Source organism: Telmatherina bonti, assembly GCF_933228915.1.
Source record: "Telmatherina bonti genome assembly, chromosome: 23".
NCBI lineage: Eukaryota > Metazoa > Chordata > Actinopteri > Atheriniformes > Telmatherinidae > Telmatherina > Telmatherina bonti.
In genome coordinates, this window is record NC_136632.1 from 7,047,592 (window position 1) to 7,066,349 (window position 18,758).

Here is an 18,758-nt window from a genome sequence, read left to right on the forward strand (position 1 = left end):
TTTTATTTGCATGATATGAAAACAATTTATGTAAGAAGAAAAAAACAAGAAGAAAACAGATTGTCCGTATAGGGTTTTAGGATATCTCACCTAAATATTAAAGAACTAAAAACATTAAACAAGAAATCAATGTAACAGAAAACAGAATCAAGTAAGTAAATGAAAGCAAAAAAGACGATAAACATTGGAGATGAAATCTATAATTGATAAATGTGATTGTATCTGTGTGTAAATGAAAAATGTTTGCATGTGGGTGGGTTTGCGTGGGCACTGTGTGTTTAAATAAAAAAATAAATATACCGGATTATCCAATGGGCATTATGGGCATGGGCCCAGGGGCCCACACTCACTTGGGGCCCAAATAGGCCAAACACCAGCAGTTTAGACATGAAACAAAATGTACATAAAAACAAAGTTACACAACTGTGTCTAGTCTGTTGGTACCACTGGCTGAGAGATGTTAGAAATGTCGTTTCACACTGTATCATTCACAATTTTCACAATATTGCGCTGGGGGAAGGGGGGCCCGTGGGACACTTTGGGCCCAGGGGCCTGTACACTTTTAATCCAGCCCTGCAGACGGTACATATGACACTACATTCAGAGATTATTAAAGCACCACAAGTCAAATGTACAATTCATCCTGCATCTAGGCTTTGTAATTATTATAATATAGAGAAAGCAGATATTCTTTTAAATTATATCAAAATGTTGATAAGGATGGAGAGATCTTTACCACGTGTTGATGACTGTTCCACAACTCTGCAACGCGATACTTTAGTAAAAATTGACCCCTTGTGGTGAGATTCTGAGGCAGATGGAGCTTATTAGCTTCCCTGGTGCAGTGTTGATGATTATCAACTCAACTTTATTTATGAAGCCCTTTAAAACAACCAGTCGAAACAAAGTGCTGTAAACAATCGGCCAAAATAAAAACCGAATAAAACGGTTAAAGTGGAACTAAATAACACAATAAAACAGGTCATACAAGGAATACAGAATTAAAACAATAAAACAAACTGAATAAATAGTAAGTAAAACCAACGATAAAAATAAACTGTATGGATTAGATAAAATATACTAAACTATACTTAAAATGGAGTGTGAGGAGGCTTGTCTAATGTGGAGGGGACAGAAAAAGTTTTATATAAGGTCATGTTTAAAAAAACATGACCTTATATAAATTTTTTTTTTTTTTTTAAATTATTAAAAAAAACCACTCAGGTAAAAGATCTCTCCTAAATCTAATTTTATAAATGAAAAATACATATTTAAATTGTGTTTTTGTCATAAATTTTTATTGGGTAAAGTTTATGAAATAGAGGTGAAAATGAACACATCCATTTGAGAACGTGACGTTTCTCACAAATCTTTTTGTAACATAAATCTTCTCAAGGTTGGTATTTTAGGTAAAACCTCATACAATGTTACAGTAGCTAATATATGCAAAAATAAAACTATCATATAAAGTCATGAGACAGGACCTATTTAGAACATTACACTTCTTTTTTCTTTATGATACCAAATGGTTTGATGAGCTGATTGGTTTCTGGTCTTCATGCATCTAAACATGACTCTTTTGGCTGCTCCAGTCCCATGTCCCAACCTTTACGCCCAGCTCAACGCCCTGCAACTGGTTCTGGATCCTCGAAGCCTGGTCTGGCTGAACCTCTTCGCCCTGGACCTCCGACAGAGCCTGGAACAGTTCATGGAGCTCTACAAGCTCAATGACTCCCAGAAACCCGACGAGCACGTCGACGTCAAGGTCGACGGCCTCATGCTCAAGGTAAGAAGGGTCGCGGGTGTTTTTGGAGCGTTGAAAGAGTTCGCTGGAATACGTGTTTTATTTTGATGGTTTTCTTCATCAGCTGGTGGTTCCCACTGACCAGGAGGAGTCCTGCCCCGCTGACCTGCCTCGCTCCATCTCCATACAGACGTCAGAGATGGTGGCGACCAACACCCGCCACCCTGCCAACTGTACCCGCTCGCACCTCGAGGCTCTGCTGCAGGCTTTCGAAGAGGAGCACTTCTTCTCCTCATCTTCCTCCGATTTCCCCCACTCCTCCTCCACCATACCCATCCTCCATCCCGTCTTCCAGCGGCACGCTCACGAACAAGACACCAAGCTACACGACATCTATCGGGGGTTGGTGGCGCCGACGATGGGCACGGTCGCCCTCAAGATGCCCGCCGCCACCGACTTTTGGGCGCTGCACTTTGCCCAGTTCTGGGTGGACTACGAAGGCACGCGCGGCGGTAAAGGCCGGCCGCAGCCCTTCGTGGACTCCTTCCCTCTTACCGTGTGGGCGTGTCAGCCAGCGAAGCTCGTCCAGCATCAGGAGAAGCTGCGAGGCGCCGCCGGATCAGGACTGTCCCGAAGCACATCAGTTGAGGCTGTCGCACGCTTGCAGAGGAAACGACTGTTAAAGGAGTATTACAGCACCGACAGCGCACCACCACCACCATCATCATCATCATCATCATCATCACACAGTAACGATGCAACACTGCCGCCCAACAACGGGCTCCATAAACCCCTCCTCCTGGACAGTCTGCCCTCCTCTTCCTCTTTAGCGTCCTGTAAAGATGCAGATGTGCATGTTTTGGTGCATGTGCAGAAGCACCTGAGTGCTCAGGTACTTTTGTGTTTTTCTTTCAGACGTCTGATGTGTGTGAGGAATAAGGATGTGAGTTGTCCAACAACAACTGATTTAATTAGTTTCCGATTTTTGGGGCGACGATTCTCGATTCAAGCAGATTTTCTATTAGTAATTATTACACTTAAGTAACAAAAGGTGCTAATTTTCCAAGTAACTTCATTCTTCTATAAACTAGAAAGGACTGAGAAACGATTAGGGACGATTCGATTTCAATTTCAACATGTACGAAACTTTTTTTGACTGAAATTTTTCTTGTTTTTTATATCAGAAAAAACATCGCAGTAGCCAGACCATCATTCTGCTGCTATAAGGCCCAAGAAGACGAGTTAAAAGATAAATAAAAACAATAAAAATGACAAATTTTATAATGGATTATTTGTATTTATTTGAAAAAAAAATCGATTTAAAAATTGTGAAGCAAAAAAATCCGGATATTCAATTTTTTTCTATTCGAATTTCACACCCCTAGTTATTAATATTGTCATTTTAATGAAGACAGAAAACTGAAATGGATCCAATCATTAAAAATCCAATTAAAAACGGCAGTTTAAAGATAAATGATTGATAACGTTGCACCAAACTGGATCGGACATGTTGGGTCACCACATTGCCAACATTAAATATTGCTGTTTCATTTCCGCATGCGTGTAAAACGACTTTCATCTGTGCGTTTTCAGGTGAGCCACCGGCAGTTTGTGTTCCTGATGCAGCTTCAGCGCAGCCTCAAAGCCCTGCAGCAGACACTGCAGCAGGATCTGGAGGACATGGCGTCCAGGAGAGACACCTCCCACCGTCCTGCAGACGACCAGCCCTTCACAGTCTGCTTGGGCCTCCTGCTTAAAAGTGCAGAGGTGTCCCTCCTTCTGAAGCCCGTCCCCCGCCCTGAGGGTTCGGGATCTCCTGTAGGATCGGAGCTCTCCCCGTCGGAAAGCCGAGGAACTCTGGAGCCCACCAACGAAGCGGGAGAGGCAGCAGAGAAGGGTCATGACGGGTCTGGCTCAGAAGGAGATGCAGCGAGGCGACCTTGCGCCGTAGACCAGCTGTTATGTGGGGAGGTTTCAGACGGTGGAGCTCCACACGGTCCTCCTCCTCTCGTCCCCTCATGCACCCCAACACGCCCTGAGTCAAACCATAAACCCTCAGCGGAGGAGAGGACTCCAGCAAAGACTGCGGGAAGGGGGAGTTCAGACGAAGGGGGAGAGAGTGTGGTGGATGGGATGGGTACTGGTGGTGAGGTGGGTGCCGGGTTGGACCCCAGAATCCCCATGTGTGACCCTCTCTCTGATCCACTTAGCAGCAAAGACCTCAACGACAAAGACAAGACCGCAACGCCGAAGATGCCTCAGTCCGTATCCAGGTAATTTCCTCTCATCCGTCTCCTGCTTCCTCTAAATGGACCCGATCCCAGTTCAAACTCCGCATGTACTTCTTAGATTCCCATTTCTGTCCTTTAAATGTTCCCTCCGGCTATTTTGGATGAAAGAAATGGTTTAATGTGTTTGCAAACAACAACATTCAACCTTTCTTTTTGCAAATTTTGGAACTAATCCTTTAAATGTGGACTGGATTGCAGGACGAGCTAAGTTTGTCATATTTATATCACTTTACAGGATCATTAAATACAAATAACTTCTACTACACAATAAGTAGTTGTTGTCTGTATGTAGTATCACAGAAGTGAGTGGATCAGTGAGTTTCAGTTAAAAAAAGGAAATTATTTGTTATATCTGGGAGCGTTTGAATTGGTTGAGTCGATACCTCTGAGATGGTTTAGCTTCGAGGGGATGTTTACCGTCTTATCCTCACTTCTCCACATCAGAAACTAATGATCGCCGGAGGAACGAGCTTGTTTACTCACCGAAACCCAAGTTTAAAGCAACATGTTCATTATCCCACAGGCTGCCATTAATTTATCAAAACTGATGAAGAGTCGGGGCCTTTTTTCCCATCTTTTATTATCTTCAACCCTTAAAAGTCTTAAACGTTTTGCTATTTTTGGTCCACCTGGGTTTTTATACCGTGAAAATGCATGTAGATGCTCTACCCTTCTAATCCCAGTCATTATTGTTGCATTATTTTTTACAGGACAGCTTCAGTTGTCAGATTATAAGGCTAAAATGATATAAAATTATAGTATCAATAGATTTATTAGGATTTATTACTGCAGTGCAGCAGTGACCAAGTCTTTTCTCATCTGCACATCATTCTCTTCTGTCTGAAACAGACAACAGAAACTGTTTACATTTTTACACTTTGTCCTTGTTTACACTGATTTATTTATGCTATAAATTTCCTGCTATCCTCACAAAACCAACTCCAACTCAGCTGATTTTTTTATTTTTTTTAAACTTTATTCCAGCCACTGTTTTTATTCTTTTCAGACACACAGAACTTTCTGCTCACTTGTTGATCTTTGGCTGCTCCTGATTGGACGTTGCCTTCATATTAAGCTGATTGGAAGAAATTTTGTCTGGAAGGAGCTTCATAATCATTTCCAGGTCAAAAAAAATACAGAAATCTTAGCAGCACAGTAGTGATGGGGATCTTTTTAAATACAAAAACACAATAATGATGTTATTGTTGATCATAGTGAATTTACTATGTGTAGTGTTGGATTAAACGCGACATTTTATAATATAAAAATCTGGAAAAGATCCGTAGATCACCTACAGGATTATCTGTCCATAACCATTAACCCCACAGAGTCGCACACAACTATTCCGGAGTTCTAGCGGCGTTTTAGGGGTTAATCTGTTTCAGGTCGCTGGTGATGATTAACATGGTTGGTAGCACTTCGCTGCTACTTTCAGCTGTTTACAGCTTTTATTCCAGGGCTTTTTGGGTGATTTAGCTAAATGTATTCCAGACCTCTCGCTGTCATCAACCCACACGTGTCGTCCTCTTTCTAATCTTTCCTCAACACAAGAGCCGTGTGTTCAATTCCCACTCCAGTGTTTGTCAGTATGAATGTTTAACAGTCTCCGTCTCTCGCATCCTAAATGTCGGCCGGCCTCTGGCTGCTTCATCATCCTCTCTCTGCCAGCACGGAGTGGTTTTTCTGTCATTCTCTCCTCTCTCTGCCTCTTTTGACTTCTGACTTTTGCTTTGACCCATGCGAGGTGTGTGTGTGTGTGTGTGTGTGTGTGTGTGTTTTCTCTCTACCAAGGAAAGGAAGTTTGTCTGTGGTTTCTGATCTCCTCAGCTCCTCAAACTCCAGCAGATCCACCTCCCTTTATTCCATGTCCAACATGTAAGGAACTGGATCTGTGACTAATGAGTGTGTGTGTGTGTGTGTGTGTGTGTGTGAGTGGAGACGTACTGTATGTGAGTGTGTGTCTTTTGTTTCTGTGATGTTAGGATGAATCAGTTTAATGTGAATCCCTGATGGGCATGCATTTGCATGTGTAGCATGACACCCTGGTCTTTGTGTGTATTTAGTGTCTACCTGTGTATTTGTGATGAAACTGTGTGTATTGATTACGTTGTTGTTTCCAGCCTTGTGTTCTGTCTGATATGACCCAGTTTGATTTTCTTTTATTTCTCTGTGATGATTTGTGGCACTTGGGATGCACACTTGGTTTAAACACCACACGAAGCAATGAAGGCATATTTAATTCATGACATGTTGAGTGAGCTCCAGCAGCTCTGTGGGAACCAGTTATCTCTGCTCAGTGTCGGCCTAATAGAATATAAATCAAAATTTTTTTTTCCCTTTTTGTTTGTTTGTTTGTTTTTAAATCAAAGAATGGGTCCATATAGCTGTCAGTCAGAAATAAATCATGCATGGATGTGTAGCCAGATGCTGCTCTGCTTCATGTAACTCCACACTTGTGTTTGTGTTGTAGTGGTCGTTTGATGCGTGACCGCTCCCAGTCCAGTTTCTCTGTGTCGTATAAAAACATGAAGAAGAGCCCATCCCTGCAGTCCCTGGACAACGTCTCCATCGACAGCTACCTGATGGAGGATGGAGACACCTACAGCCTGCTGGAAAGAGGTGGATAAAAAATAATTTAACCTTAAACAAGCCTGTTTCTGTCTTTAGTTTGCTGTTTTGTGTTAAAAACATCCCACAGTAAATGGGAAGGAACGATGAACCTGCAGGTGTTTGCTTTGGCCACAAGGTGGCAGCATCGTGTTGATTTTTCCACCAGCTGGAGTGAGAAACTGAGAAGGAAAATGAAAAGCGTGTCTCATTTAACTATCTGGATGTACTTCACAGACGACGTGTCCATCTCAGGCTTCAAGGACGCCATCAGTGAACAAAGCGCCACAGAGAGCGCTGCAGAGGCGGTAGCTGCTCAGGATCGGGAGGGAGGCGCGTCGCCTGACAGCGCCAGCGCTACGTCTCAGAGCATTGATGAGCCAACCAAAGATATAGTAAGACATCCAGACAATTAACCAAAAAAAAAAAAAAAATCAGATTTATAGGCCTGAAATAAAATGAAAATGAACTTAAAAGAGCTTCAATAATCTCAGAGGGAAACTTCATTGATGTTGTAGCAGGTTTTTACTTAATTAATTCATTTATTTTTTTAAAATAAAAACAATAATAATTAAATAGAAGATGATGAAAAAGAAGTAAGAAAGCATCTTTGTTTCCATAAAAACATCCAGACTCAATACGACGTTGTAGACCTGCTGGGGGTGTTCTGCTTTTCACTGATGAGAGACTGGTGACCAGTATAACTGCACACTGCGTAATTATCCAGCAGCGCCATGCTGGGGATCCTTCCACCTAAACACAGCTACAGACAGAAACTGCTGCTCTGCCTGGTGTACATGAACTGTGCTACAAATCACTTTCATTTACGGAATAAGCATAAAATAAACTCATATCAGACACGAGGAAGAGCTGCGTTTGAATAAAGTGAGAATAAAGGAAGAGAGGAACTAAACTGGGGTGGTTTATTCTCTGCAGAATTTAACCATGTTTCGACATCTGGTAACATAACAGTAACTACATTTAACAAACAGGGAACGTGTGGAGGAAGACACACACGGACACACCATGGATCCTCTTTATGCTGGTTCTGGGCCAGCAGTGTAACAGCTGACCAGAAATGTAATCCTACCTATTTTATATGAGCAAGCTGCACAAACACTACTCATTCCTGGATATGTTTTATATCCATTATCCACTGCAGTTATTACAGTTTTAAAAGATTTTTTTTTTTTCATTTTAGGCCAAAAACTAAGTTATTACCATGTTATTACAACTTGTCACATTGCTGGTTTTGTCACATTTAAAGCGGCTCTATGATGCTACGTCTAGTTTTCTGAACTTTCTACAGTGTTAGTGTTGAATACTCATCAGACATGTTAGCGGCGCCGTTTTTAATAATCTAAACATGTTGAAGTTTTCCAGTCCTCTCTTCCTTCGGTTTCCATGGCGACAGAAAAAATTGGTTTTAGAGAGTTTTTTTCTACTTGGAAATTTTAGTGAGGTCCTGGAGGAGTGTCGCAGTGATTGGTCATCTTCTCTAGGTTGTGTCCTTCACAAGAAGAAAGCCACGCCCACCTTCACTGCTCAGTATAACTACTCCTAGCAGTCAACCAATCAGACGCAGGCATAGGGCGGAGCTTTGTCTGTTCGCTTGTTTCTGGCAGATGCTGATCTCAGAGGATCAATACAAAATGATTATTTCTTGTCCTTCCAGACTTGCATATTAAAATAATTTAGACTGGAATATGCATCATAGAGACACTTTAAGTGTGCAACATTATGACGTTAGTGACTGGTATTACACTGTTTGTTGCTACGCTGGTCACTAGCTTGGTCACACGCTGCTGTTCTTCAGCCGGGGTGTGCCGTTGAGTCGGTCACTCTCTTTCCAAGCTGATCCCACAACAGTTCAGCGGGGTTGAGGTCATCTCTGACGGACATGGGTCTGGGCAGCTTGTGTTGTCATCGTTGAGGACAGAGTTCGGGCCCAGACTATGGAGACACGGGATCGCCGCTGGTTCCAGAATCTCAACTCCACATCTCAGCACTTTACGCTTTAAGGGCGTTGTATTTCTGTCTGTATGCATCGTGGTGCAGGATCATCTCATGACGCCTGGCTTCGTCGTTGCTTCCAGGTCTCTGTGCTGGTGTTGAAGGTAGAGTCCGTGTGTGTGTGCATGGAGGCGGTGGGCGAGAGCACGGCAGTGGCTCTGGAGGTGGGTCAGGTCACACCCAACCAGCTGGGCAACGTCAGCCTCCGGCAGTACCTCAGCAACCGCAGCCTTGGTAAGAAACATCAAGTTTGACTTTTCTTCATGACTCTGCATGAAAGATGAAGCTTTTAATTGTGCATGATTTCTAGTGTGAAGTCATTTGGCATATTTATGTAATATACAGTTGTGTTCATATTTATTCATACCCTTTCATTAAAGAAGGAAAAAACACAGCTGCCTGTAAAATAAGCTGAAATTGACTAAAGTAATAATAAATAAACATTTCATGAAAGTCACTACATTATTTTCTAATTCTGGTTCAATAGAAATATCTTTTAAAAAAGCAAACAAATAAGATGATTTATTACATATTACATCAGTCATAAAGTAATATTTAGTTGAACAATCCTTTAATGTTTCCGCTCCAGTCAGGTGTTTTGTGTTCCTCTCAGTCAGACTTCTGCACCTGTTGACAGGTATTTTGTCCCACTGTTCAACAGAAAAGTCTCTAATTTGTCCAGGACACATTTGTGTTTTTTTTCTTTCTTCAACTCAATTAAATGAAAAAACAGTGTCAAATTTTTTACTTATTGTTCCTTTTTTAAGTATCCAATTATTTGAGTGACTGTTGTAAATTTAGTCTTTTCTTTAATGAAAGGGGATGAATACATATGAGCACAACTGTATGTATATGTAACATACTTTTAGACACCAAACTGTCTTGTGTGGTGTTGCATTCCTGGAATATACTTGCAAAATGTTAGTCCAGTTTAAAAATGGCTGCTTGCTGCCAGTGTACAACAACCCAAGCAGAGCTCAGCAGAAAGTAGCTGCAAGTCCACAAGTAGGACAGCAGGCAAACGGGTCGGAGCAGCAGATGATGATCCGGTTTCTCCGTGTTCTTTATGCTGTTTTGACTTTTCTGACGGAGAAAGGAAGGATGTGTGTTAGAAGTTGTAGAAGTCGGGTCGCTCAGTTGAAGCCATCAGGATGCATCAGATCAGCTTTGTGTCTTTTGATTGTTTACGTTTTGAGATCAGGGAGAGACGCCAGGACACGCCACGTCCTCTGAGCACAAACCAGATCCGTTGTAGAGGCGGAACAGAGATATTTGATCTGATTTATAGCTGTAAAAATGAAACTTTTAAGAGCTCCAGTTTCAGTAATTTCCTGATTTTAGGGTTTAATTAACAAACAGGACAATTCCAGACGCCATGACGGCAGATTTCTGATGTAATTACAACACAACTGGAAGATTAAGCTTGAACCTCATTGATTGTTGCTTCTCCGCAGACACACACACACACACACACACACACACACACGTACACACTAACGCAGTCAGCCCCCCTTCCCTGTTTTGTTTTTGTTTTTATTTACCCTCCATAACTCCCCACAGGTATGGTGTGTTCAGTACCAATACCTGCTCAGAGCAGCCAAGGTAACCGCTGTGTTTTAATTCCCCGTCTGTACGCTGACATGCATGCTCGCCTGCGTGCGTGTGTGTGTGTGTGTGTGTGTGTGTAAAGGTGTAAACGTGGCTGGTTTGTGTTTTCGCTAATTGTTCCTTCAGATTTCATCTCCATGTTCTGGATTCTGCTCGACGGCATGCACTGCAGATCGTGTTGCAAGCATGATGCGTGTTTGCTCGTTCTTCAGCAGCCGGAGGAGGGGGGGGGGGGGATTTATCCTCCTCGGTGTGTGTGTGTGTGTGTCACTTAACAGAGAGTAGATTTGAAACAGTGGAGTAAGTAGTCCCATTATTTGCCACATTAAGCCTCAACCCTTGAGTGTCCGCAGCTGAAATGAACTTCCACTTCTCCGCGGTCAGTTTTAACCCCTAATCCTCCCGTTTTTCTCTCTGTAATAATTTGTCCTCTGTCTCCCCCCTCCTCCCCCCGTTACTCCCGCCTACCTCATCTTTTCACTGCAGCAGACTTTGCAGTTTCAGTCCAGTGGTTCAGGCAATGAGAGAAACGCCAGCTTTGCCGCCCCCCCCCCCCCCCCCCCCACCCACCCCCTCCTCTCGCTACCTATTTCTATCTCACAAAGCAACCCCACCTCCTCCTCATCCTCCCTCCTTTCTTCCCTCTTTTCCTCCACCTTTCCTCTTTACTCTCTCTCCAGCTCCTACTCCATCTTCCTCCTAATCCTCTGCCAGCCACCCCTCCCTCTCTACCTTTTCTTTTCCTTCATCTCTCGCCCTCTCCAGGCCATCTTTTCTCTTCCCTCCCCGTCTTATCACAGTCATTCAGTCCTTGGCTGCCGGCTTCCTCCCTTTCTCTCCCTTTTTTTTTCCCCCTCCCTTTTCCTCTCTCCATTCGCCGTGACCCGAGCTGCTCAGGATTGAGAGAATATGTCATTTAATCTAAGAGGAGCTGACAGCCCTGCGTGCATGTGTGTGTTTCATCTGCTGCTGGAATTGCTCTGTGGTATTAACCCTCTGCAGAGATCATTTAAATCAGGAAGAATCGCTCTTCTCTGTGTTCACTGTCTTCAAGTGGCCATTTCTACGCCTTGCTGAATGCTCTGCTGTAGCCTGTCATGTGTCTTTCACCAGTTTGCCAAATGAATCTGCCAGTTTGTGTCCAGGATGATGTAAAAGAAGGGTTTAACATCGATTAACTTCCCTGCATTTCTCTCCTCTTTCACTTTTTCCCCCGTTGCAAACCTTATCATCATTTGTGTTTGACTTTTAAAGCTGAAGCTTTTTCTCTGTTGGAGCATCATTACATTTTTCAGCTCAGGATATCAAGAGGAGTGAGTTTTTATTTGACCCTTTAAGTCCCAAGTTCTCAAACTTAATTAAACGTCACTCCTCCAGGAATCATGTGGGACTGTAAATAAATCTTCTTTAAGCCGACCGTTTCTTTTATTCCCTTCCTAATTCTCTTTTTCTTCCTGTCCAGCTTTGTCTCCCACTTCTCTTTCTGATCTTCCTCCTTTTCATTCACTTCTTTTCTAAACCCAACATTAAAATGCACCTTTTATTCATGGCGAGCAAACTTCCATAAATCATGCAAATGCACATGAATACGGTATTTCTGCACGTTTTCTGACCCTCTGCTGAAGGGAGAACTCTCTGATTCAACACATTTACTTTAAAGTGTATAAATCAGAGGTGGGCAGCTCTGGTCCTCGAGGGCTGCCGTCCTGCAAATGTTCAAAGTTTCCCTGCTGCAACACACCTGACACACATCAGACAAGTCTACACCAGTCTGCTATTTAGCCGTTGGGTTGAGTCAGGTGTGTTGCAGTAGGGAAACTCCAAACACTTGCAGGACCGGAGTTGCCCACTCCCGGTGTGAAGAAACGGCATCTAGAGCTTCTAAAGCACTTACGATGTGTGTGTGGGAACATCCCAGGAATCCCATCTTTTGGGTTATTATTGGTATGCATGAGTGGAATTTGGAAAATGTTTTTAATGTTCTGATGCTAAGAAATAAGAAAAGTCCCCATTAAACCAGAAAAACTTCATGGAAGTTTGTAGTTTTAGCTTCCTGGGAGTGAAACCACAGACAAAAACCTGATCAGAGTTCATGGAAACTTCTTATGAGATGAAAGGAAGTATCGTAGAAGACATGAGAAGAGTTGAGCCTGTTCAGCCTGTCTGGAGCAGCACAGAAGCATCAGCAGCCGTATCACCAGACTAGCGATCAGTCCCTGTCCTCTGGCTGTGAGACTGCAGGATTCTTCGCCTGCACTCCGCCGCAACAGAAATTTTCTTCTTTCTTACGTAACCCGGTTTTTAAGCAGCGTGAAGAAGAAATACATCTTGAACTTTGTTGCGTAATGATTACATCACGATAATAAACATTTAACTCCAGGTTTTTGAGGCCAGCATCAGTCACGACATGCAAGCCGATAGTCTGTTGATACGTGATCACACCCCGCTTCGAGCTCAGCTGCTGAAACCTGAACGGGACTGATGGAGGTTGGTTTCTGACGTCCTCGTTGTTGGATCATTTTAATCAGGTAAAATCGAGTAATGTGACGGTTCCTCTGATCCAAACCGTCTTAGGTGCCTTTCATTTATTTCTTTTTTGCAATGCATCCTAAACCATTCAGCTTCCTGCTGCTGCTGTGCATCGTCTGTATGATACTTGATTCCATCTGATCAGGTTTTTGCAGGTCAGCTGATGTTTAATCAGTCTAGATCTAATAAAAACAAACAATGTTTACTTCATGGTCTTTTACATCGAGGTGGGAGGTGTGTTTATCGTTATCCTTCACGCCAGGTGTATTTTAATGTCAGGTTTAGAAAGTCGACGGCGATACTCAGCTTCACGCTAACCGCCGCCGCCGTGCTTCCTCCGCAGCTGGAGGCGAGGCCACCTCGGCGGCGGATCGGAGACACAACAGTCCGGAGGTGCGGGCTCGCCTGGAGAGCGGGCCCTGCGCCGCCGCCCACTCCCCGCTGGCTGAGCGCAACGGCTTCCTGCAGCTGCGTCTCCATGGATACCAGGCAAGCTTCATGATGTCCACGCTGCGCAACCTGGCCCTTTTCCTGGAGGACGACTCTGCCTCGCAGGTGCTGCCCATGGAGATCAGCGTCAGCGACACGCACATCAATTTAAAGGTGAGAAACAGTTTTTTTCTACATGTTTCAGCTGCTTTCAGTTGAAGCTTTGTTTCATGATGTTAATATTTTACTGCGGGGTTTAACGAGGAGTAATTTAACCAGAAAGCTGACTGGTGTAAAGAAAAGCCTTCCGCCTTGCTTCACAGATGACAGGAAAACCTGATGTTTCCTGTCGCGTTGTTAAACATATCGATGCCATGTCTCCTGCAGGATGACGGCCCCCGGGACCATCCCTCCGACCACGAGCCGTCTCCCATCACTCTGCATGTGGACAGTCTCATCATACACAGGAGAGATGATGGGTCTTTCTCCATCGGAGGTGACAAACCAGCTCTATCTCATCCACCTCCACTCCAGCACTGATTCAGCACCGTTATATAAGACGCCCTAATAAATCACTTTTATGCCCACGAGCCGCACATCTAAACTAAACTAAACATCCTTCCCACAGCGGACGGAGCAGCAGAGGCCAAACCCAAGACGAGGAGTTTGTTGACTGACAGCGGTCTGAGTCCAGTCCCAGACACGGTTAGCAGCGTCTGCAGGATAGCAAAGGCGACGCAGACTCAGGCTCCGCCCACCGGCCCTTCTCCGTCTAACAAGGAAAAGGTGAGACAGAAACGTGTCTTTTTTATTAAGCTGCTTACATTTTTCGGGCTTTATGTGAAATACACACTTTTATTTTTGCGAACATTTAAAGCCAGCAGGCTCTAAAGCATGAATGAAAGTATTTTAAGTTAAAGGGTCTAATTTCTACAAGCCGCTGTTGTGTTCAGAGATGAACAGAAGAAGCTGTTTGGTGCGACTGAAGGAACGATGTGGATGCTGTGGAAAACAGGAGACAAGTTGGGTTTTTTTTTTTAAGGTTTTTTTCCCCCTCTCTTTATCTCTTTCACTTTCCCTATGAGGTTTTTTTTCCCTCTTCTTTCTCTTTCTGTCTTTCTTCTGTCGTCTCCGGTCCAGCAGTACAAACTCTACAATGTAAACAATAACAGAAAATAAATATGGAAGTAAAATAAAAATTCAGAAAGTCAAGGGGATCATTATATCTATAAAGCTTCCCTTGGTAAATTTGCTCAGCTGAACATCCAGATCATCATCCTGCTTGCCTAAATGCTGGACAAGACGCATTTAAGAAATAAAAAAAACAGGAGACAAGATGGAGTCACTTTGTGTTTTGTTCAGTTTTTTTAGACTAAAACTGGATGTCACTCCTTTGGTGGGAATTTATTAAGTTTATAAGCTCTGTTAGAAGATTTAAATCAGTTCAAATCAAATTAAACTTTATTTATAAAGCACTTTTCTTACAATAAAATGTAACACAAAGAGCTTTACATGATATAAAAACAAAAAGAAAATTCCTTCGCCGCTCCCTTCTCACTCACTCACCTGCTCAAACGCACACACACCCAACCAACACTTGTCTTAAACGTCACGCTCACACCTACCTAGTTATATATTGCTGATCCCAGATGAGCCTGGTAAGGAAACGCCATCGCAGGTGCCGTGAAGGAGCTCCTTCGCTCCCGCAGACCGAGCTGTTTGTACCCGACCAGCCGACAGGCAGCTACTTTTATGCTTTCATGAATTAAAGACAAACAACTTGGACCACATGTGAGGTTCTGCTCAAAATGCTGCTTTTAATGAACACAACAAGTTGTCTGATAAACCGATGTGACAACTTGCTAGTCTGGAGTGTTCTTTATATTCAGTACAGAGCGACTCAATCTGGAGTCCCTTTCCTTCACAGAGATTTGCATCGCTCTTAAACCGGCCACTCTGATTGGCTGATCTGAGGAGACTCTTGCCTTGCGTCACCACGTGTTCTTCAAAACATTAAAGATGGCGCACGGACGTGGTGGGAGTTTGTGTCTTTTTGACGTAAATAGTTTTAAATTAGCCTGGCAAGCCAGACTCTGTATTGTTCACATAGAGCAGGGGTGTCAAACTCCAGTCCTCGAGGGCTGGTCCGGCAGGTTTTTGTCGTTTCCCTCCACCAACACAGCTGATTCTAATCAAATGCATCCAGAAGCTTCTTGTCAGCCTGTTTTTAAGTTTTGGTCAGGTGTGTTGGAGCATGGAGACAACAAAAACCTTCTGGATACCGGCCCCCAAGGACTGGAGTTCGACACCTGTGACATAGAGCAGGGGTCCCCAACCCTGGTCCTCAAGGACCGGTGTCCTGCAGGTATTCCAAGTGTTCCTGCTGGAACACGCCTGACTCAGACTCAGACAAGCTCTGCACATGTCTGCTAAATACACATTGATTTGAATCAGGTGTGTTGCAGCGGGACACTTGGAAAACCTGCAGGACACCGGTCCTCGAAGACCAGGATTGGGGATCCCTGACATAGAGCACTCCAATGTGGCGTGTCGAGCGACTAACTTGCTGCTTTTTATCGTAACAGCGCATCTGATCCGTTACGTTTGACCCACGAAAACGTGCAAGGCGTCACACAAGGAATTCTCCGTCATTCAGGTTAAATAAGCAGCTTTGTTGCTCGTCTTGCAGATGCTGATGGAGGAGAACGAATGCCTGAAGGTGGAGTTGTCCCGCGCCAAGATGGCGCTGGCTGAGGCTCAGATGGAGAAGGACTCGCTGCTTCACCGCATGAGGAACCTCAAGGTTTCCCCCAGCTAGACGCTGAGGAACAGCACTTATCATCACGTAAAGATGTTTTTTTTCCCTCCTTTTTTTTTTTTTTACTTTAGTCTCTCCATTTTCACGCTTCTTTGAGAGAGCCGGCACGACTTCAGACTTCAAAGCGAAGCAGATGAGTCTGAGAGGAAAACACACTTTTTTTTTTTTTTTTTTAACAGCGTGGTGTGTTTTATCTTGTCCAGCGTGGACTGCAGAGGCTGGAGACGTTCAGAAAGTTTCAAACGAAGAGAAGCGACACCGAGCTGTGTCTGTATGTGTGAACAAAAGAGGAGGAGATCTTTATCTCTGGTTGTGCCTACAGAAAACCCTTCCCTCCCCGTTCCCCGCGTCCGAGTGGAAATAAAGAAAAAAAACACCGCAGCTTATGTCAGATGAGCTCCGTACAAACCCGTAGGTAAGAAAGTACACAGAATGTTGTATCTTCAGAGGAATGTCTTAAAAAAAAAAAAAAAAAAAAAAAAAAAACTAAGACTAATTTTGCACTGCACTGAAGTTTTTAATTTAGTGCTTTCATATTGAGAGGAGACGCCGCCCTCCTCGTCGTGTACAGTGTACATTGTACAAGAATGTGAACGCGTAACTATTTTCTGAAGAACCTTAATCGGTTACACAGTGTTTCAGTTGAATGTTTGTGTGCATCTCGGACAGAAAAACAAGCGTTTCGGTGCGAAGCAGAGGAGGAATCGCGGTCAGTTCCACAGCTTTGTCGAGCAAAATGCCTCCCACTAGTCTTATTTTTCTATGTGTAAATAGCTACTTAACACATGCTGCACTTTTAAACCCGAGGCATTGTTAAAAAAAAAAAGATAAAAGTAAGGCTGTGAGAGTGCAGGAAGTGAACAGAGATATTAACATAAACTAAACAAAAAGAGGCACTTTGAAGCTGCCAGACTACCTGTGTGCATCTTTGTGTAAAAACTTTGAATCTACCATGTGGTGTCATTTTGTTTTTATCTTTTCTGATGGACACGTAATGACCATACCTGCTGCTGGTTCATCCCCGTGTGAACGTTTGAGGTCCAAAAAAAAAAAAAAAAAACCTCAGCAAATGTTAAAAACTACTATAATTGACTGATTTTTTTTTTTTTCCAAGAAGAACATGCTTTGACCCGAGACGTAAAGGAAGAAAGATGGGTAGTTTTTGGTTTCTGAAGTCTTAGCCTCACATGTAACGATGACAGTAACAGATCCAGTTCACATGTGCAGCTGGAAGCTCTCCTCCAGCTCCTCCCAGTTCATTTCAAGTTCTGTCTTTAATAAAATAAAGTAAAAAAGTTGTTCTGGTTCCTGTTGTACCTGAAAAACAGCTCATTTTCTACAGACTCTGATGTGAAATATTTAAGGTTGAATGTGAAAACCTTTGTTAGTTAGAGAAAATACCTCCTTTAATCTGTTTTCTTTCTTTATTTTATTACTTTTCGCCCTCTGATCCTCATCATCAGCCTTCCTCCCCCTCAGAGGGGAGCTGCCACCTTCACAGAAGAGAGGAAAAAGCTCACAAATTATGAAAAGATGTATTTTGTCCGTCAAAGCTGCTGAAATACTGATGAAAATAAACTAAAAAACATTTTAAAGGTTTCACTTTCTCAAGCTTCTGGTTGGAATTTCTTCCCAGTTTGTCAAACATTGTTTATTAAAGCTTATTGTTGCTTTTCAGGTGCACGACGTGCTCAGGAATCGCATCAGGTCAGGAGGATGAATTTGGTGAATAACGATTGGCGAGTTTATGTCTGTTTGGGGAAATGTTTTGTATTTCATTCGCAGAAATGATGAATTCCCATGTTGATGAAAAGAACATTACTGGTCTGTGGAGGGAAAACTGGTTGCTGTCTGGTATACGTGCATGAAGAGAGAAGCTCCTATATGACGTGCACCGCTGACAGGCTGAAGAAGAGGCTGACCTATCAGGGATTAGATGGTCTGAAAAACTTAAAAATGGGTGCTTGGCACGAGAACCAGAGACCAGGATCTACTACACCAGACAGGACCCCAAAAAGATGCCTCTCACAGACCAGCATGCAGGAAACTGATACAAGGTAGGAATGCCACAACCAGGTGTCCCATCCATCCATCTTCTGCTGCTTATCCGGGGTCGGGTCGCGAGGGCAGCAGCCTAAGCAGGGAAGCCCAGACTTCCCTCTCCCCAGCCACATTTGCCAACTCTGGGGGGGGGGGGGGGTCGCGAGGCGTTCCCAGGCCAGCCAATATATATATATATATATATATATATATATATATATATATATATATATATATATATATATATATATATATCCCTCCAGCGTGTCCTGGGTCTTCCCCGGGGTCTCCTCCCAGAGGGACGTGCCCAGAACACCTCACCAGGGAGGTCCAGGAGGCATCCTGACCAGATGCCCAAGCCACCTCAACTGGTTCCTCTCGATGCGAAGGAGCAGCGGCTCTACTCTGATCTCCTCCTGGATGACCGAGCTCCTCACCCTATCTCTAAGGGAGAGCCCGGCCACCCTGCGGAGGAAACCCATTTAAGCCGCCTGTATACGAGATCTGGTTCTTTCAGTCACGACCCACAGCTCAGGACCATAGGCGAGGGTAGGAACGTAGATCGACTGGTAAATCGAGAGCTTCACCTTCTGGCTCAGCTCCTTCTTCACCACGACAGACCGGCGCAGAGTCCGCATTACTGCAGACGCCGCACCGATCCGTCTGTCGATCTCAGGTG

General features: G+C 43.7%; 1 protein-coding gene across 2 annotated transcripts in view; it reads left to right on the plus strand.

Moving 5' to 3' along the window:
* Positions 1 to 17,337, plus strand: part of bltp3b (bridge-like lipid transfer protein family member 3B) — a 43,652-nt gene extending 26,315 nt beyond the window's left edge. Inside the window, exons 13-23 of one of the 2 annotated variants that reach the window (XM_079263009.1) lie at positions 1,593 to 1,786; positions 1,869 to 2,636; positions 3,338 to 4,017; positions 6,506 to 6,654; positions 6,880 to 7,037; positions 8,739 to 8,889; positions 10,216 to 10,257; positions 13,136 to 13,395; positions 13,609 to 13,717; positions 13,850 to 14,007; positions 15,911 to 17,337. In XM_079263009.1, the coding sequence (XP_079119135.1) occupies positions 1,593 to 1,786; positions 1,869 to 2,636; positions 3,338 to 4,017; positions 6,506 to 6,654; positions 6,880 to 7,037; positions 8,739 to 8,889; positions 10,216 to 10,257; positions 13,136 to 13,395; positions 13,609 to 13,717; positions 13,850 to 14,007; positions 15,911 to 16,039 (2,798 nt within the window). In that variant the 3' untranslated portion in view covers positions 16,040 to 17,337. The remainder of the gene's footprint in view (positions 1 to 1,592; positions 1,787 to 1,868; positions 2,637 to 3,337; positions 4,018 to 6,505; positions 6,655 to 6,879; positions 7,038 to 8,738; positions 8,890 to 10,215; positions 10,258 to 13,135; positions 13,396 to 13,608; positions 13,718 to 13,849; positions 14,008 to 15,910) is intronic. The other variant, XM_079263010.1, reaches the window with a different exon arrangement.
* Positions 17,338 to 18,758: the final 1,421 nt, after the last annotated feature.